Below are 21,809 nucleotides of genomic sequence, written 5' to 3'. Positions count from 1 at the left end.
CATGTGTTTATAACTTTTGTGATTGACACATGAAATTTAGCTATTGAACGGAGGGAACAATGTAAGGGTTATGATGGTCTATAATTTTATTAACATTGATAATATTAAATTAAGAATAAAGATCAAATTCACATACCAGAGACTTCATCTTGTTGTCTGAAAGATAAAGTAAAAACAATTCAAAAACTCCATTGATATATGAATGTTGGACAGGATGAAGATGGTTATGTATTATGTATAGTCAGAAGATCAAATTATTTATAGTTACAGTAATACTATCAATTATGGAAAATATATATTTTGACAATTTTATGCAAAAATATATTAGTATTTTATAAAAAATATGTAAGAGTACAGTTTATTTGTTACAAAAAGGGGGAATTAGAAAATTAAATATATAAATTATTTTTTTGACGAAATTAATGGAGTCTATTTAAAGTTTTTAAATTTAAAACCGGATTGTATTTTTTAAATTCTGTATTACTTAAAAACGTTAAATTTATTTTTTAAATATTATGTAATACTTTCTATAACCTGATGAATATATATGTTTAGAATAAATTATGGTAACTGTATATAAAAAAAGTGATAATGTATTAACTACATTACTTAAATAGATTACATTACATCTATAATTAAATTGAATTTAAAAATCAACCAAAAAATGAATTTTAGTTACAAATATTATAAAATAATATGAATATTTTAAATAATAAAAAAGTATCGTTTTTTAAATGTTCAAGTTTGTCGAAATATATATTGGGTCTTATAAATTTACTAACATTAATTTTTTTAAAAACGGATTGTATTTTTTTGATTCTGTATTAATTATAAAACGTAATATTTTGTTATCTTAATAGTATGTAATACTTTCTATAAACTGATTAATTTATATGTTTATAATAAATTATACGTTTTTTAAATGATGTAGAGTATACAAAATGATATTAGCTCTTATATTTTTAGTAACAATATAAATAATCAAACGATATATTAATACAATGAGAGTTAGCAAAAAGAATAATCATGATATATATATATATATAAGAAACAAAAAGTATAATTAACTAAAAGAATTAGCAAAAAACAATAGTTATTCAAAACAAAAAACTAAACCATCAAACAATCATGTTCATATAAAACAACCACAAAAGTCAAACCATTGTCAAATTGCAAAAAAAAAAAAAAAACATCAAACAATATCCAAATACTGAAGCAAATAGAAACGATGAGATAAAATGTTTGAATTATAGGTGACTACTTTTCTGTCTTTGGAATTAGAAGCACTGCATCGACACCACCCTCTTTACGCATTTTTGATGAAGACTGCAAAGAAAAATCATCCACGTCATACACGGTATCCAAATTGCGTTTCAAGTCACCTTCGCTCATCGTATCCAACTTAGCATCCTTCTGATCAAAGGATGTTGTAAACCCAACTTTAAAAAAATTTGAGCAAGGGGTTACATCGTCTCCCGTTTGGGATATAGAATCCTACAAAAATCAAATAATTAAAGAGGGATGAGTTATTAATATACGTTTAACAAATAATGAGTAAAAATTAAATTATATATAAACTAAAGGATAGTAAACCTTAACAGGCCAATCGACATTACGATTTGAATCGGATGGTTCGACATTGACGGCTTCCTCATCAATAGGCTGATTTTATTTAAAAAAAATAAAAAAAATTATAATACTTATAAGTTAAAGATTGTTAACAAATTGTAATAATAGTATAAAGGTGAAATGAATTAAATATACCTGAATAGTGTCAAAATGTTTATCAAGCTCGGACAAAACCACCGGGTTATTAGTCATCTTGGAGACTGAGTAGCCATCAGACTTCTTGCTAATGTTAAAAGAAGAAACAACAATCTTGAACACAAACTTCATATTCAGTAAAGAATTTAGCTCATTTGGAAAGTTTCCTTCGTTTGCTAACTGTTGAAAAACAAAATATACATCAATGTTGTATAATAACCAAACATATTATAAAAGCAATTATTTAGTACGTACTTCAATGTTGTTGTCTAACAGCTGATTCGCATTAACCTTCAAAAGCTTTGTCACCTCACGCTCAAACAATGTCAGCGTCACAATACCAGTACAATCTTGCACATGTATAGAAAGCCTAATTCTGCAAAATATATTAATAAGATTTAGTTTTTTTGACAAACAAAGCTTAATATGGATAATATTTACCTTCGAATTGATGAAACAGTCCTTGTATTACAAACATCAATCTTGCATTCCAAGACAGTAACCTCTTCTAAACCATCAGTACCATCCTGCTTCTCTTTAACAACAGTAATGGTTGAAACCTTTTTGTTGCAGGTTGTGCACGCGTTGTAAAACCACTCATTGTTCGATGCAAAACTCTTGATAGTCCCAATAATGACAACAAACTTCGTCTGTGTTTAATAAATAGATAATGTATAAAAACAAAGATAAAGGAAAACATATTAAAACAATTTTAATTCCTATTACTGTATCTATTGCGTTTAACGAACCAATGGGATAAAAAGTCAAGTCAGAAAGTAACTCTTCAGTGGCAGACTTCACAACAGAAGAACTTAAGCCAGAATAACTGGAAGAAAGTTCTGGAGAAAGTTTCTCGATAAATCTAATAAAACATCAAAAATAATTATTTACTATGACAAAGTTGGATTAAAAATTATAAAAACATATTAGGATAGTGAACCTTTTTTTAAACTCAGCAACTTCATCAATATCACTGTTAATTAAGACTCGGGTAACGGTATACAAATTAGAAACAAACAAATGCCCTGTAAATAATAATAAATTTTTTTAATTAATTTAAACAACTATTTAAAGTGAAACAGTAAAGAAAAAACACAATAGATTTAAAGTAATACGATACCTCCCCAGAATCTGTATTTCCCAAACTGAATGATTACGACGACATTTTTTTCACCTCGATTGCTGCTCTCATACTCCATTATTTGATCCGCATTAACTGTCCCAAAGTGTCACAAAGATCTGCTTATTGCTGAACATTAAAAAGGTTAACAATAAAAGTAGTAGTTTAGAAAACATAACATAAAAAAGATAATATTATAAGGAATAAAAGTGAAGAAAAAACAAATAAATACTTCAAGTCTTCAAGCATAAATGTGACTTTCTTCTGGTTTTTTCCATTATTAGTTTCCATGTCTACCTCGAAGGGAAAACTTTTGACCACAAAACCAATTACATCCGAGGAAAAAATGTAAAAAGTGTCAACAAAATAAAAAATGTCTTATGTTGTATTATATAGTTTTAATTGTATATGATACCAATTGGACTTTTAAAAAACTTGTTGTCATCTGTTGGATCCTCCACAACAGAATCAAACGGAGTAAAATCAAAACCCCATTCAGAACCAATAGCCTCGTGGCATTCCTCAACAACGGTGTTGTTATTAAGGTTAATCTTCAAACCACCGTTAGCGTATTTGACCTTCTGACGATTCTCACCCAAGGAAGGATTTCGAATCGTCAAACAACGCTTTTCTTCTAAAAGATGTTGATATCCAGATGCGTTTTTAGCCAAAACAAAAGCTTGCGTTTTTGTTCCCTGACAAACAACAGCATTATTTTATACAAAAAATACGTAATTTAAGAATTAACAGTATATAATATTAAATTAAAACAAAAGTGTATGAACGCTTACCTCACTGTCCATGACTATCATATCATAACAATAAACTTTTCTAGCGTTATTGAAATCAGCTCTTGTCCACAAACGAACAATGTGTATTCTGATGGTGTAGTTATCAACGTTGAGGTCCAAATTATTCAACAGTGTGATTGCAGCTTGTTCCATTTCTGCATAAAATTCAAAGGAAAGATTAGAAAAAAAAACAACAATATATACTAACACATTGTAATAAATTATCAATCAATATCTTATAGAACAGTCAATGGTATTCTTACCAACGCTTATGAAAACTGATAGACAATTTTCTGAGTAGAGAAGATTGATTTCAATGTGAAATGTTTAAAGAATATTTATAATAGGTAGGCAATGTTAATTAAGTAAACATTGTATATTATACAAAATTAAAATATCGAAAAAATCAATTATAATAAACCATGAACATGGAAATATGTCAAAGAAAGGTATTTTCTAAAAATACAGTCAATCAGTTTAAATGTCCATAAATAGGTTAATATGTCAAAAAAATACTAAATTGAAATGTCACTAACCACCTTATTAAACGGCTTTGAAATATTAAGTTCCTTCTTTAGCTTTAATTGAAAATGAAGCTTTCCAGCATTCTACAACCTTAGCAGTTATAAATTCAGCACTGACAACCTTCTTCGACACGCATACTGAAATGAAGATACAAAAGATGTTCTTGAGGCTTGTATAGCATTGCACAACAATACCTAAGATATGACATCTCACACATTCAGGAGCATATCCATATAATGTGCATCCATATCTATAATATATTTCTTTAGTTTTTCGGCTAATTATAGGTCTGTAAACGAATCAAGTGGAAAAAAAACAGGGGCATATTATCAATTTCCATAATTATCAATTTGAAATTGCAAAGTAAGGACGGAATTTTTATGATTAATAAGTTTCAAAGTAATGAAAAAATTTCGAATTTACAACCTATTAAGTGAAAGTTGACTTTCTGTAATTAAAAAGAATATAAAATCTATAATGCAAGGTTTATAAAAAGTTTATAATGTAACAGGTCAAAACTATAATGCAAGGTTTAAAAATGACAATCATAGTGTTATAAAATCTATATGTAGTACTAACTTCATACTAATATCTTCTAGTAATAACAACATAGTGTTATATTCTATATGTAATACTAAGTTCACAATACTATGTTATACAAATAACAACCCTATAATCTATGTGCAGAATAATATGTTATAGAAAAATAAACGGCAATATTATTATCTGAATACCTTAATATTAATATCTTTATATATGCAAAAGTAGTTTATATATCGTTTTTGATATATAATATGTGTAGATTTATTAGTATATATAACACATTGAACAGTGACTTATATAAACACTATATTTATTTGTAAACAATAATCAGCACTGTTAATATGCAAATATATCAATTTAATTTTATCCGTAAAAGTAGTTTGTATATCGTTTTTGATCTATCATACATGTAGTGGGAATAAAAAGTAGTAAAAACATAGATTAAACTTTAAAGTCATGGCATATAGTGGTTAAATAACAATTAAGATATGAAAAATATATAAAAACTTGAAATTCTAAAACAAAACCAACGTTAAAACCAAAAAACTTGAAAGGCAAAAAACATGCCATAATTGTCATATAACTAATTACTACGCCTAACGTATGGTACAACCCTCTCAACACTCAAAACCTGCTCATTTTCATCAAAAGAATAGTGAACCTGGTCACGAACCTTAATTCGAGCGGCTTTCATGAACTTCTTCCAAGAGGTTAAAGCGTATCGAAAACCACGACCATTGCTTCTTCTTTCACGTCTGGTACCGTTGGTAATCTGCAGTGGCGGATCCAGATGCAAAAATCTTATGGTCAAATCTTTTAAAGCTTCATCAAGCTTAGCCATGCGTGAAACAGGATCAGGAATTCTCTGTATTGAAATAAAATTAATAATAAAACTGAATGTTTATTAATTAAAAAAATACAGAAAACTTGTTTTTAGCAGTTTTTAAAATGATATCCAAACTTACAAAATAATCTTCACCAGCCATACGAACAAACCGACTAACACCACCATGTATATGTTCTTCAACTTCATTTTCAGCATCTACAGGTGCAACTTCAGCCTGCAAATTAATATATATATATATATATAACATGTATTAAATTCTGATATGTATAAAATTTATAAATAACTACCAATATTTAATTTACCTCATCAACATCTACGTCAGGATAACTGATTTCAACACCGTTTTTTCGAAAAACTTTTAAATAGAAAAAAATACCAAAACCTTTTGTGAATAACAAATAACAACCAACCTCCAACTGAAACAGACTAACAATTACATCCATACCAAGGGTAAAACCGACTTTGCCGTCAGACGTTACAATGGAAACGTTAAACGTTTTGTTGTCTATCATTACAGTAGAGGTTACATCATTTGAGGAATAATCGTAACTTTTTGGCAAAATACATTGAGGAATGACCTGTAGGATGATAAAAAAAAAGTTAAAAAGGTTACTATTAATATATCTAAAGTAATAATTCAATACATTAGGAAAAATAATATCATATTTATCTTACATAAAAATTACATGATGGAGGGAGCACATATGTCTAGAAAGAGCCACGACTAACCCCATCAACGAAATTTGTTAATTTAAACGTAGTAGGATCTACATGATTAAATACTACCAAACATCCTTTGGTTAGACCCAAGTGTTCTACCACATTGGACCAACCATGAAAAAAAAATAACTTCCCTTTAGAAGCGCTTAAAAAAACATTAAATACACGGCCATCTTCAGTGTGTATCATAACATTAGTAGGGCCTTTGTCAACACCCCATAGTTTGGAAGCAGCGTCATCGGGAATGGACTAATAAAACAATGAAATGGAAAATGAATTATAATTATAGTCAAAAGATTTAAACAATACAATAATAATAAACTGTATTTAATAAGAAGAAAAAGAAAAGAACACAAATAACTAAAGTAATAATTATTCATTCACCAGAATAAGTTGGTCTGCTCGATTCATTACCCTACAGAACCAGGGTCCTCTGTAACTGATTTACATAATACAATGTTAACAAAATTTAACATGTTAAGGTTATTGTAACAAAATAATAAAAATGAATACAAAATACCTTGATGAACTTTCACCCATAGTAAATACCTACAAAAACAGGTTACATAAACAAACGATATCAGATCAATTATTATGCAATCAACATAATTAACAAACAAAGGATTCATGAATAAGTTGAATCAGGATTTGTATAACTTAAAAATAACCAAAATATCAGATTGAAAAAATCCTGTAAACAGATTAATTAATAAAAATCTATATTACATAACAATCGATAAACTGATTTTCGTTTCAATAAGTTGAATCAGGATTTGTATATCAATTGTATTTAGAACAATTTTAAATAGAGATCAGGGTTTATGATATCGATAACAATTAACAGATCCGTTACAATCAACTACAACATACAAATCAAACAACTTAATTGTGGTTTTATAATAAAAAATAAAAATCACAAACAGAGGTGCAATATACTTACCGATGCTTGTATTTGGATGTCTGATGATGAACAAAAAGCAGAGCACGCTTCTCAAGTGAACGATTGAAACATTATATTAAAAGCAAAATTTTGTATATATGCAATACAAATGGAAACGGTTTCATAATTACCTAAAAAAATCACGATTATTGAATAAGATTGCAACCTTCCATATATAATGAAAAGAAGGCGGTTAAAGAATTGAAGGGAATATAGAGGAGATCTGTGGTGAGAAAAAGAAACACTCTGTTGATGAAGCAACCAGTGAGAGAGATTTGATGGAATTTTTTTAAGGGGTCGTTGACATTGCCGAGGAGTGTAAGGAAATGATATCACTTAGCATTTCCTGAGACTCCTTGACAACATCAACGACACCTCCATGTTCCAAGCAAAACACTTTCACTATTTTTTTCTTCAACTGAGGGTTTCTTCTTATTACCTTTAATATGTATCATCTAAAATGTATAATACAATAAGTTAGTGAATAATAAAAACAAAAAGATACCTTAATGAAGAAGTCCCAGGCATATTAGAAACCTACAAAAACAGGTTTGAATGACAAAAAAAAAATCAGATTATATATTGTAAATCATCCGTAATGTTAATACTAAAAAAACAACAGATCTTGAGAGAAAATCAGATACAGGCTTAAATTAAAATAAAATGATCAATAAACCAACCAATCAAACACATTTAAAAATAATACATTCAAATAATTTAGGGTTCATAGAATACAGATTCAATCAAAATTAAACATTTTTTTAATGAAATTCAGATTTAGGGATTTGAATAAATGTAACATCAAATTCAATAACAAAAACATACAGATCTGGAGTATGAATAAACATCAAATTCAATAACAATAACATAATGTTAATAAACATAAAACACAGATCTGGAATTACATTCGGACTTAGGGTTTCTACAACAGAACAATACTTCTTCAAAAAATTTATCAAAAAACAAAACAAAAGTTATTATAAACACAGATCTGGATAGATAACATATGAAACAAAAGGTATTATACATTACAATCGGTTTAGGGCTATGAGTAAACATCAAATTCTATACCAAAAAACATAAAGATAATAAACATAAACAACAAATCTAGAATGACAATCGGAGCTAGGGTTTCTTGAACAGAAAAATAGTTTTTTGAAAAAATAATTCAGATTCAGAACAAAAAAAGAATGATTAAACTATGAAATTAACATCTACACTTACAGATTTGGATATGGATCAATGAAGAAAATGAGAAATCCGTTGAAGAAGATGAAGAAGTCGAATTAGAAAAGAATGGAAGAGAGAAGGCGGTGGAAATTATTGATGGAATGAATAGCATTGAATGAAAATAGAAGGAAATATATACATACTAAGAATGCCGCCCAAATTGTAATTCTCTGGCCAAAGAGAATAGCCACATCAAAGTCAAGAAGTCAACCTTTATTTTGCTTTAGTATAATAGATAGATTAGATGGAATCTTTGGAAACGTAAGGTACAAGCATTCAAATTCAATATAAATAGAGGGATAGTTAAACATTAGATGGCTCACTTTCTTTTTCTTTCTTTTTGTCTGTATCTCGCCTATTCTCACACACATATATAATTTTTTTCTTATTCTAGTAATAGTAATTCACCCTATAATAATAATAAGGCTATGCCTCGTTTTAAGTATTGTAACTCCTGATCACCGCTACCCTTTCCGATTGATCTGAGCCTCATAACATATGTCAGGGCTCTGCCCGACTAAGTTGTTGGGGTTCGATCTCGGGACTTCAGGACAAGGTTGAATTAGGGGTCCTATACTTACCACGAGTGCATTATATATTTTTAAATAACTCAGAAGTTATACCCAAAATTTCTACCAGGAGGGTTTCTAGTTGAACCATAAAGTTACAAAGTGGGTCCATTCTCTTTTCTCACTATTTTATTCCCTTTTTCTTTATGATATAATTATATTCAAAAATGTCCCAATTCGATCCATAAGTAAAAACCTGGACCCTGAAACCCCAATCCATATCAAAAATGAAGAAATCAAGAATTCTGGTCTTTAGGATAGAGGGTTTTTTTGGTAGCTAAGATAGGATTTTTAATCTGTCCTGTGGTTGTTGATGGTTTGATTTGGGTTTTTTGTTGAAGATTTTGGGTGGGTGGAGATACATTGAAGCTAGAGATGGCGCGTGGAGAACCAGATTCAGTTAAAAAAGTGTAGCAGTTTAATGCTTAGCCGGAGAAGTGAGAGCAATGAGTATTTTACATTTTGACCCGTTAGGAATGGCCTTGATTTACATCAGATGTATTTCTGTTTACCAGTAAGAGGTACGCCAAATATTTTGCAGTTTCCATCTTGGGGTTTTCACGGGCTTGGTTTGTTTAACCAACTTGGTCAACAAGTCACTGGAGTGAGAATGTGTATGAAGATATGAAGGAATTGGTGGCGGCATCAACCACTTCTCAGGATGCTGATTAGGATGAAGGGCGTAATCGTCATAAGCATTATACCTAACATCTCTTGTTGTCTGGTATGAGATTTCACCTGATTGAAGACCCGTTTTTGTACCACTGCCCAATAAGCTGAGGTAGAGATCGGAGGGTGAAACTGAAATGGACCATGGATTTGTGTGACCGTTGGTTGGTGTAGAGAATTCATTTGCGGAATCATTGGTTGTTCCAAAACCCAATAATAGATCTGTGAAGGAGGATCCAACAGTCCGAGAAATGGGCGAGAGTTTATCCAACCCGTAACCCGACCCGTAATCTTGAGAAACATAAAGTGAGTTAGCTTTTTTCATCGGTTATTACAGAAGGTGTCGTCGACGGCATCTCCGGGCAGCACCTCCGACGTTTCTGTGATAGAGAGAGAGACGGACATGGGTTGTTTCTGTGATAGAGAGAGAGAATTCTTGGGGGATGTTTTGTCGGTGAATGGTGGTCGATGAACGGTGGTGCCGAGGGTTTGGTGGCGGTGGCCCTGGTGGTGCTGGTGGCCCGGGTGGCGCAGGTCGTCTTTGGTTCATCCTGGTGGTGCTGGTTTTGCCGGTGGTGCCGATTTTTTATATCATCGGTAATTGGCCATTCTATAGTTTTTATTATTTGAAACTGTGTTTTTTGTTCTTTTTGTTTTTGTCATTTGATCTGTTGTGTTGAATAAAACACAAAATCAGAGCTACGAAAGCTCTGCGTTTAATCGTTTATCGAATCAAACAAGTTTCGGTTTGATTCGGACTGAATTTGTTGTCTTTTGGTGAATTTTGGACATTTCTTACGTTGATTTCGGACTGTTTTCAGTGATTTTTTGGTTTTATTTGATTGAAATTTCGAACATTTTCAATCAGATACTATGGATCTTCAGTTTGCATTTTGATGATTTCTAATGAGTGTTTTGCAATTGATAGCATGATTAGAAAGAATTAAAAAATAGGTTGCTGGTGTATTGTTGATCGTATTTGAGTGATATTGTTTCTTGGCAGTGATAGTTTAAAACATTTGTTTTCCGACAATTGATAACGATGATGTGGCAAGGACGGTGGAGGGTAGATTTTTGAACCTACAACCCCACTTTGCAGCCATGATTATTGAAAAATTTGGGCCAAACCGTGTTTTTTCAAGATCCACAGATGGTTTTTGATTTTTGTTGTTGGTTTTTATATTTTTCGGTCAATGATGATAAGTATTAACTTATCTGAGACATCTACGAGTCATGATTTTTGGTTGAGTTTTGATTGTTAAGATTCTGAATTTTTGTAAAAAAAAAAATGTTTTCAAATCGGGTCGTAAAAGAACATTTTAAATCCGTAAAAGAATATTTTAAAACCGAGTTGTAAAAAAAGTTTAAACCCGTAAAAAAGTTGTTCGTAAAAAAGTTTTTGTAAAAAACATTGTTTCGTAAAAAACGTTTCTGGCGTAAAAAGACGGGGCGTAAAAAAACTTTTCGTAAAAAAAAAGTCTTTCGTAAAAAGTTTTCATAATAAAAAGATTTTCGTAAAAAAAAGTTGTTTGTAAAAAAAAGTTGTTTCTAAAAAAAAGTTTTTTTAAAAAAAAATTGTTTCGTAAAAAAAAGTTTTTTGTAAACAAAAAGTTTATAACGTAAAAAACGGGGCGTAAAAAAACCGAGCGTAAAAAGGGCGCGTAAAAAAGGGGGGGCGTAAAAAAAGTTTTAAAACCGGGTCGTAAAAAAGTTTAAAAAAACCACAAAAAATGCTTCGCGTAAAAAAAAGTCTAAAACAGGGCGTAAAAAAAGTTTAAAAAATTCTTGGAGTAAAAAAGTTGTTTTTTGTAAAAAAAATCAAAAAAATTGTTTTTTTTCTTTTTAAAAACTGAATTGTATACCTTAATTAAGACAAAAAAGTAATAAAAAACTATTAATACAATAAGATAAAAAAGTAATAAAAACTATTAATACAATAAGACAAAAAAAGTAATTTTACTAAAATACCATTATCACATTTAAATATTAAAAACATAATAAGACAAAAAGATTTTAAAATATTTTTTATTCTCTTTTAATGTCAACCATCCATCACACAAGATCAATGGTTCATAAGTGGTTCATGTGGTTCTCGCAACTGGAGGTGGTTTTTATTTTAACCCATCCATATATATATATATATATAGGGGAGCGCTAAAATGAAAACCACCCCTAGTTGTAAGAACCACGAGAATCACTTTCAACCAATCAGATTATGCCAACTAAAAGGGTATTTTTGGTCTTTACTCCAAATGTCAAATCCCTCCTCTCTCTCTCCATTTAATGCCACCAGAAATTGTCTCTCTCCTCTTTTTTATTTCCTTTAATTTGTCTCTCTCTTCACTTCTTCAAATAGCATAGTTTCACCTTCTTCATCTGCAGTAACACACACAAAACACCTAATCTCTCCAACAATCTCACAACCCAGCCACCCCCTCTCTCTCGACGATTTCTGGCCGGCAACCAGGTTCCTCACCGGCGCCGGTTAACCAGTGAGAAACCCCCCAAACACCTCAGCCCCCCTCCCCTGTTATTAACCGGCGACCACACGGCTGCAACATCCCCCCCCCCTTCTCCGTTGCGAACCGATGAACGACCAGCCACCACTGCCACCACCACCGTCCGGTGGTGGCGTAGTGACAAATCAGGAGAACAGAGAGAAACTATTGCGAGAGAAAGAGATCGGAGGGCAGAGAGGGAGAAACGACGGCAAAGGCGCCATTGTTCCGGCGGTTGTCTGCAGTGGTGACGGGTCTCATCAGGAGACACCGGCTACAGTGACGGCAAAGGTGGTGGGTGCTCGAGATGATGGTATTGACGATGATGGCAGATGATGACGCTGGTTGATGATGATGATGATGATGAAAATTGGTGACGGTGGTGGAGTGCCGATGGCGGCGTATAGCCGTCGGAATTTACGCCTCTGGTTGACGGTAGTGTTGGTGACTCAGATTCAGATTTCAGGTGTGTGATTCGGTGCAACGGGTTCGGGTTTATCTCCGGGCGGTCTCGGTTCGGGTAACCTTGGGAGATATAGGTCAGTTGGCTCAAATGTTCAAATTTCGTGTTCGGGAGTCTCGGGTTTCTGTTCGAGAGTCAGCGGGTCAGATTTCAGGTTTGGCACCGGATGGGTTTGAGTCGGGTCAGCGAAGGTGGGGTTTCAATTTTGTTTTGGTGGGGTTTCTTGATTTTTGTCTGATGAACTCTGTGGGTTTGTTGTTGATTTTTGATTAGTGAACTATGTTCTTGATTTTCTGGTGATTTTTGATTTTCTGGTGATTTTTGGCCTGTGTTCTTGATTATCTGGTGATTTTTGATCAGTGGACTATGTGGGTTTGATATGTTGGATGGGGGCGGCGATGATGCAAAACGTAAAACGTAAAAAGTTTAACGTAAAACGTAAAAATGTAAAAAGTTTAACGTAAAACGTAAAATGTAAAAAGTTTAACGTAAAATGTAAAACGTACAAACGTAAGAAGTTTAACGGAAAACGTAAAAAGTTTAACGTAAAACGTGGAACGCAAAAAGGTTAGCGTAAAACGTAAAAACGTAAAAAGTTTAGCGTGAAACGCAAAATGTAAAAAGTTTAACGTAAAACGTAAAAAGTTTTAACGTAAAACGTAAAACGTAAAAACGTAAAACGTAAGAAGTTTAACGTAAAACGTAAAACGTAAGAAGTTTAACGTAAAACGTAAAACGTAAAATGTTTAACATAAAACGTAGAACGTAAAAAGGTTAACGTAAAAACGTAAAACGTAAAAAGTTTAAGAGTAAATTGCCATTTTAGTCCCTAAGTTTTGTCTAATTTTGCCATTTTAGTCCAAATAGTTTTTTTTTTTTTTTGCCTCTGGGTCCCTGACTTTTTCCTTTTGTTGCCATTTTAACCAGGTGTATTTTAGGGATTTTCATTTTAAATGTTTTCAATTGCCATTTTGATCCAATTCCAAAAAATCAAAAAAAAATTCCAAAAAATCAAAAAAATTCCAAAAAATTCTAAAAAATCATAAAAATTCTAAAAAATCCGTTTCGGCACGAACCGTTTCGAACCCGAACCGTTTCGAGCTGAACCGCTTCGACGCGAACCGTTTTGACCCGTACCGTTTCGACCCGAACCGTTTCGAGCTGAACCGTTTCGATGCGAACCGTTTCGACCCGTACGGTTTCGACCCGTACCGTTTCGACCCGTACCGTTTCGACCCGAACCGTTTCGAGCTGAACCGTTACGACCCGTACCGTTTCAACCCGAACCTTTTCGAGCTGAATCGTTTCGACGCGAACCGTTTCGACGCGAACCGTTTCGACCCGTACCGTTTCGACCCGAACCGTTTCGACCCGAACCGTTTCGACGCGAACCGTTTCGACCTGTACGGTTTCGACCTGAACCGTTTCGAGCCGAACTGTTTCGACACGTACCGTTTCGAGCCGAAGCGTTTCGAGCCGAACCGTTTCGACCCAAAATGGTTCAGCTCGAAACGGTTCGGTTCGAAACGGTTCAGCTAGAAACGGTTCAGCTCGAAACGGTTCGGCTCGAAACGGTTCAGCTCGAAACGGTTCGGCTCGAAACGGTTCAGCTCGAAACGGTTCGCGTCGAAACGGTTCAGCTCGAAACGGTACGGGTCGAAACGGTTCAGCTCGAAACGGTTCGGGTCGAAACGGTACGTGTCGAAACGGGACGGGTCGAAACGGTTCGGGTCAAAACGGCTCGGCTCGAAACGGTTCGGGTCGAAACGGTACGGGTCGAAACGGTTTGCGTCGAAACGGTTCGGGTTCGAAACGGTTCGCGCCGAAACGGATTTTTTGTATTTTTTTAGAATTTTTTAGAATTTTTATGATTTTTTACAATTTTTATTATTTTTTAGAATTTTTTGGAATTGTTTTGATTTTTTGGAAATTTTTTGATTTTTTGGAATTGGATCAAAATGACAATTGAAAACATTTAAAATGAAAATCCCCAAAATACCCCTGGTTAAAGATGGAGTTTTTGGATGGAGTTAGTGTATGTGATCAAAATGGCAACAAAAGGGAAAAGTCAGGGACCCAGAGGCAAAAAAAACTATTTGGACTAAAATGGCAAATTTGGACAAAACTCAGGGACTAAAGTTTTTAACGTAAAAAAGTTTAACGTAAAATGTAAAACGTAAAAATGTTAACGTAAAAACGTAAAACGTAAAAAGTTTAACCTAAAACGTAAAATGTAAAAAGTATAAAAAATCTGAATTTAAAAATGCTTTTAATAAAAAAATATGTTTAAAAAATAAAAACTAATATAATAATACAAAAAAGAAATAAAAAAACAATATAGACAAAAAGACAAAATAGAGTAATTTTACTAAACTACCCTTTTGGATTAAAGTATTAAAGACATAATACGATAAAAAGTATTTAATATTATTTTTAATTACTTTTAATCTCATCAATCAATTTTGAAGATCTAATGGCTAGAAAGTGGTTCTCTCGGTTCTTACGGTTCTTACAACTGGAGGTGGTTTTTATTTTAGCGCTCCCATATATATATATATATGGTGGGGTTCTAGAGTGAACACTAGTGTATTTGTGAACTGGGTGAACAAATCCTTGCCATTGATTTACATCATCAAATCGTAAAATACACTAGTGTAATTTAATCATAAAATCCTGGCCGTTGATTTACTCTTGTGTATTGATAATCAAGGATTAGGATTAATTCACTAGTGTTCACAATCAAGGGGGTTGTTCACAAATGAACATAACCATATATATAGTACATTACTTCAACCCGTCCACCCAAATAAGTAAAATGAAAAAACGAAGAGCAAAACCTGAACGATCGAGAACAAAAGCGCTACGCCTAAAACAAACTGCGACCACTAAAAGCAAAACGCAGAGAGCTCCATCAATAGTATAGTGAAGCCTGCAAAACAGAGGCAATTCAAATTCAATTAAAACCGCAAATAAAACCCATGACCAAATGAATATACCCAAACTTGGATCGAAGGCTAGTTAGAACAGAAACAGTTAATTGAGCAACAATCTAATACATAAAATTAGGAAAACCAACAATCCTAGATCACAAACACACACCGATTATTCACATAAAAACATCAGTGGCATGCTTTAAATCATAAGAAACCCTAGGTCAGAAACATATTTATTAAATAATTGAGAAAACATGCAAAGCCATTGATTAAGAATTAACATCAAATTTTGCAAAACAAGTTGTGCAATAAGATCTACAGCACACCAAATAACCAAACAAACACAAATCTGTAACAATACCTGTTGTTCTCAACTTAAACTTCATGTCAAATTTGATTTATTAAACACTCTATACACATATTAAACAACTTATCAACAACATCTACCGAAAGCCTCAAGAGCATCAACAATTAAATCACAAAACCCGAAGCAGCCAACCAGAATCTGTACATAAGAAAGTGTGCAAAGGGAAGAATCATATCGTAAGAACAAAGCAAGCTCTGCAAGTATCAAACCCTATCGGAACTGAAGACTTACCGTTGTTGGAATTGAACCCTAGCCGACGCCGTAAACATCACTACCGCCGTAGTTCCCATCGTCAGAACACAGAATGGCCTCTGCCCACGTCTGACGCGCCAACAACCACATCCATCCCTCTTGATTCTGCGACTTGTTTTTTTTTTCTCTCGATTTCTCTCGTAAAATGAGTTGAGAGCGTGAAAACATGGGTTGTAGTGGAAAGTAACTGACCGGACCGCCGGATGCAACTGGCGTCTTCTCCAACAAACCACTGTCATCACCGGCCTCAGAACCACCGCCATGGAACACCGCCGTAACCGACCGTGGAAGCGGTTCCCTCTCTGCATCTCTTTCTCTAATATGAAAGGGTTTCTCTCATATGATAGGGGTTGGTGGTTTTCTACCACCTCACTTCAGACGAGACAACGCGTGTCTCATCTGGTGATGAGGCCTCCACCTCCAAACGGGTCCAATCACATATGACCGGCACAAATTTTACTATTCATTTTGTTTCGCTTATTAACATATAGTAATTAAGAATATAACATTGCATTTATTTAAGACGGCTATAGGGTATGGTCATGACCCTCATAACCACCATGACCTTTCACGTCAGTACCATATCACTCACCTCTAATCAACTATCTAAAACCACTATCCTAAGGGTGTAGTAATGACCCAAACCACTATCCTCTTTATTATTTTATTTTATCTCTGTCTAAAGAAAAATGAAAAGATTTCTTGAAAAATGGAAAGGAGAACCATGGTTGTCATGGCTTAATCCATACAAAGCATGGTGTATTAAGCTAGAGGGTATGGGGTTCGTCCCCACCCCCGTCGAGCTCCGGCGACGCCGGCACACCATGCCGCCCCCCTCCCGTCCCGTCCTCACCGTCTTGTGCTGGACATTGGCGACGCTCCTAAGTTGGTGGGCCCCCTTTGTTTGTGTTTGTGTTTGATTTGTACATTAGGCATTACTACTTGTATACAGTGCATAGAGATGGACCATCCTCCCATACCCTCTAGTTTTGTGGGATAGACCATCCTTGGGAGGACTATGATTTGGCGCCTACGTGGCGGATCATCCAAGGGAGGACCATCACCATACCCTCTAGCCTTAAATAACGGGGTGGTGTAGTCTTTCATTCATATTCCTACGTAACGAATCAACCCACACACTTTAGTAATAATAATCATAAATTAAATCCCACAAACGTCAATTACCTACAACCAAACGAAACAGAAAACGGCGTCTCTTTGATTTACACGATTGACTGACGAGATTGTTGTTATTTCGGCGATGTTCGCATTCGAAAAGATGAATCGCTATATGGAGTTAGGATCCGGCGGTGATGAGGAGAATCCGTTGGTAATGAGAGGAATCCGGCAGCCTAGTACAAATCTGTTCGATGCTCTACCGTGGATCCTATATGTTCAATTCGTTGATTTTTTTGGAGTATCTACTCACCGGAGAACACTATCTCTGACCGGAGTTTGGTAATTAATCTTTTCTCTATCTTTATAAATCAGTAAATTTTTTTATCAAGGTAGTATGCTCTAATGACAGATTGATTGTGTCATTATGATTCGAGAAAATTCAATCAAAGGAATGTCAAACATATTGTTCCAAAGTGACTTTTCATGGTATTATCTACATTCTTCCAATGATTGTGTCATTATGATTCGAGATAATTCAATCAAAGGAATGTCAAACGCGTTGACCAAAAGATGAGTCAAATTTTGTATATATCGCCACCACCACCACCATCCACATCTCACACTCACATCAATGGAATTTGGTTTCATGATAATACTATTCTCATGTGTCTTATTCTTGCTTCTGTCAACTTGTGCAACACTAGACACCATCTCTACAAATCAAGTATTCAGAGATGGAGACACAATAGTTTCAGATGATAATATGTTTGAACTCGGCTTCTTTAGCCCGGGAAAATCCATGAATCGGTACCTAGGGATCTGGTACAAGAAGATATCCACGGGTACACTTGTATGGGTTGCTAACAGGGAGACACCAATCACAGATGACTCAGGCAGGCTCAAACTTAGCAGACAAGGAGACCTACTAATTCTCGGTGCTGACAATACAGTGATCTGGTTATCGAATTCAACAGTATCCGCGATGAGCAATAATCCTGTGGTGGTGGTGCAGCTTCTGGATACTGGAAATCTTGTTGTATGGGATAGAAGCACCAAGAACGGAAATGTAATCTGGCAAAGTTTTGATTATCCAGGTAACACATTATTACCAGGAATGAAATATGGAAAAGATTTAGTAACAGGAAGAGAGCGGGTTATAATACCATGGAAGAGTGCAGATGATCCCTCACCAGGTGAATATTTACACTGGCTAGACACAAATGGATATCCACAAATGTTTGTCAGACAAGGTTCGGTTATACGATGGAGATATGGACCATGGAATGGTCGTAAATTTCAAGCTTTACTCATGGAAAACCCAAATCCTATTTACTCGGTTCAATTTGTTTCTAACGAAAAGGAAATATATTTCAAATATGAGCTTAAAACATCGGTTGTTCAAAGGGTCATTGTGTTGCCAGATGACACCGCTGTGCATTTGCGTTGGATGGATCAAATCCAAGACTGGGTTGTGCAATCTGTTAGAACAGTAACAGAGATTTGTGGTGGTTATGGACTTTGTGGGCCATACGGAAGCTGCAACGGTAATAGGTACCCCCCTTGTACTTGTATGGCAGGTTTTAAGCCTCGGGTCCCAGATGAATGGGATAGAGGTAATGGGTCTAGTGGGTGTGAACGTAAACGGGCTTTAGATTGTGGAAGTGGGTCTGGCTTTAAAAGAGTTTCAGGAGTTATATTTCCAGACACACGCCGTTCATGGTATAATCATAGCATGACGCTTGAAGAATGTGAGATGGCTTGCAGAATGAACTGCAATTGTACAGCTTTTGCAAATACAGATATCAGAAATGGCGGAAGCGGATGTTTGCTTTGGTTTGATGAGCTTCTTGATACCACAGAGAGTGAGGATAAGCAGGATCTTTACATAAAATTGGCTGCCACTGAGTTAGCTGCAGGTACAAATTTATGGTTTTAACATAATTTTGAATTGTTATAAACTTAATACACTTGTAACATTATTGTTAATTGTTCGTGAAGGAAACGACGATTCCCCGGCTATCTTAAACAAGAAAGAAAGAGTATATACAGTGGTATTTTTAACTACATCTGTTGTGCTACTTCTATTTATGGTGGCATATTCTTGTATAAAGAAACAGAAAAGGCTTCATATGAAAGAAAGAGGTAATTTCAGTAGCTTTTTATGCTTCTAGAACTCAAATCATCCTTACACTTTCGAAACTTATATAATTTTTGGCTAATCGCACATGTTATTTTTAAGAAGACAGGTATGCCCTTGATAAAAAGGATAACAGTGTGCGGATGGAAGATCTTGATGAGCTACCTTTACTTAGTCTAAATAAAATAGTCAAGGCTACAGATAACTTTAACATCAACAAAAAAATTGGAGAAGGTGGATTTGGTCCAGTTTACAAGGTAACCTATTGGTACCTTAATATTAAAAGGAACGCGTATTTGTAACATTAAACAAAAGTGTAACATAAAACTGTTTTAGGGTGTGTTGGAAGATGGACAAGAGGTAGCTGTGAAGAGGCTCTCAGAAACATCCCATCAAGGGATTGAAGAATTCAAGAATGAAATCATTTGTATTGCCAAACTTCAGCATCGCAATCTCGTGAAGCTTCTTGGATACTGCAATCACAGAAATGAACTGATTTTGGTTTATGAATACATGACAAACAAAAGTTTAGACTTATATCTATTTGGTTTGGTTCTCTCTCTATGATTTCTCATAGTACCTTGTTTTCAAACTTTCGTATCAAATTATCGTTATCTAAGTAATTCACTTGTGTCAGATGAAAGCTCGATGCTTGACTGGCCACAACGGTTTAATATTATACAAGGGATGGCTCGAGGTATTCTTTATCTACATCAAGATTCCCGTCTTCAAATCATACACAGAGACCTCAAGGCAGGTAATATTCTTTTGGATGGTGACATGAACCCCAAAATCTCCGACTTCGGCCTTGCTAGAAAGTTTGTAGGATCCGATACTGCCACTAAGACAAAAAAAGTAGTGGGAACATAGTAAGAATCTTAAACAATAACTTTTTTATTGAATTTTCTTGGCTACTATTTCTCCCTAATGCTTAAGTTCATTTGTAGTGGTTATATTTCTCCAGAATACGCTATACATGGAAGATTTTCTGTAAAGTCTGATGTATATAGTTTTGGAGTTTTGGTGTTGGAGATAGTGAGTGGTAAGAAAAACAGAGAATTCTGTCATGATGATCGCAATGACAACCTTCTTGGACATGTATGTTAAACTCATTAATGTTTTTCGTTAAACAACGTCATTTTGGTAACTTATATGTTTGATCTTATTCAGGCATGGAGACTTTATAAACAAGGCAGATCCATTGAACTTATGTGTGCATCTTTACATGCCTCTTGTGTCATCCCTGAAGTGCTAAGATCAATACATGTTGGATTATTATGTGTGCAAAATCATGCAAAAGATAGGCCAACTATGTTATCGGTGGTTTTAATGCTGGTCAGTGAGAGTGTGTTGCCTGAACCTAAACAACCAGCTTTTTACTCTGAGGAGAGCAGTAGTGAACTTGAGTCTGTTTCATCAGTTGATGGTTCCATGATAACACATTTATATGCCCGATAGCAAACAAGTGATGCTATCAGATGTACATGAAGCTGTAACATATTCCAGGCACTTGTTGTAGTGGATGTTGCCATAACATTTTTTAGTGTCAAAATATATTCACGCTGATACAGAAATCAAATAAAAGAATTTCAAAAGTTAGGCTATGTGTAGTGGTTTTATGCCCCTTCAGGTCCTGTTTTACGTGCATTTCTATTGGCTGTAGCATGGGGTCCACAACCATGCATGTGACTCCTCTCATGATGAATCCACTCATGCCTCCATGGGGTGGTTTTTTCATGCCCCGCTTGGTGCTGTCGCATGGGTAGCATGAAACCACTACACATAGCCTTAAATGAAGGGACGGTGAGCCCCTGATCTTTTTAATAATATATTAATACTTTTTTTAATTTAATTTATCAATAATTTGTGGTAAATAGTAAAAGGAAGTTAACTTATCAAATGGTATTTTAATATTAACTAGCGGGATTCCTCGTGCTTCATATTGGGTTTTCGATCGGTATCGACTCAGTTTGTTAAAGTATCGGTACGATACTTGCACAAGGTATAACAATCAAAAGATATTGACACAGGTTTTACATCGATCAAGAACCCTAGAAACAAATACTCATACCGACTTTGTTCGGGCAACGTCAGTTTAGTTTAGTCACGGGAACTCATTATAGCGTATGACACAAAAAAATATTCTATTGTGAATACAACTCTATGTTCAGTTAAATTTAATCTTTGTCGTCGAGAAAACCATAAATACGAATACAATACTGATCCTTATGTAGTTCGAACAACATTGGTTCCTTGTCATGTTAAAAAAATTGTATTTAACGTGTTCAAGTAAAACTTTTGACGACTTTTAACGTAGATAAA

General features: G+C 34.3%; 1 protein-coding gene across 3 annotated transcripts; it reads left to right on the top strand.

Moving 5' to 3' along the window:
• Positions 1–17,434: 17,434 nt before the first annotated feature.
• On the top strand, positions 17,435–21,191 carry LOC110872483 (G-type lectin S-receptor-like serine/threonine-protein kinase At4g27290). Of its 3 annotated transcripts, none has more exons than XM_022121285.2 (7): positions 17,435–19,266; positions 19,349–19,492; positions 19,590–19,744; positions 19,824–20,034; positions 20,125–20,356; positions 20,435–20,585; positions 20,658–21,191. In XM_022121285.2, the coding sequence occupies exons 1-7, from the start codon at positions 17,982–17,984 to the stop codon at positions 20,943–20,945; spliced, it is 2,466 nt and encodes an 821-aa protein (XP_021976977.1). In that variant the 5' UTR covers positions 17,435–17,981; the 3' UTR covers positions 20,946–21,191. The 3 variants fall into 3 exon arrangements, with proteins under 3 accessions (XP_021976977.1, XP_021976978.1, XP_035832441.1); XM_022121286.2 differs by having other exon boundaries at positions 19,593–19,744; positions 20,658–21,174; XM_035976548.1 differs by lacking the exon at positions 20,658–21,191 and having other exon boundaries at positions 20,452–20,586.
• Positions 21,192–21,809: the final 618 nt, after the last annotated feature.

The sequence above is a fragment of the Helianthus annuus genome, chromosome 8 (genome assembly GCF_002127325.2).
Source record: "Helianthus annuus cultivar XRQ/B chromosome 8, HanXRQr2.0-SUNRISE, whole genome shotgun sequence".
Lineage (NCBI taxonomy): Eukaryota > Viridiplantae > Streptophyta > Magnoliopsida > Asterales > Asteraceae > Helianthus > Helianthus annuus.
The sequence above is the reverse complement of the archived record's forward strand: the minus strand, read 5'-3'. Positions and strand labels throughout refer to the sequence as shown.

Excerpts from the sequence above, each read along its gene's own strand:
- LOC110872483 (XM_022121285.2), top strand. The coding sequence starts at position 17,982 with ATGGAATTTGGTTTCATGATAATACTATTCTCATGTGTCTTATTCTTG. Across the intron at positions 19,493-19,589 it reads GCTTCATATGAAAGAAAGAG|AAGACAGGTATGCCCTTGAT; the intron begins GTAATTTCAGTA and ends GTTATTTTTAAG. Across the intron at positions 19,745-19,823 it reads GATTTGGTCCAGTTTACAAG|GGTGTGTTGGAAGATGGACA; the intron begins GTAACCTATTGG and ends AAACTGTTTTAG.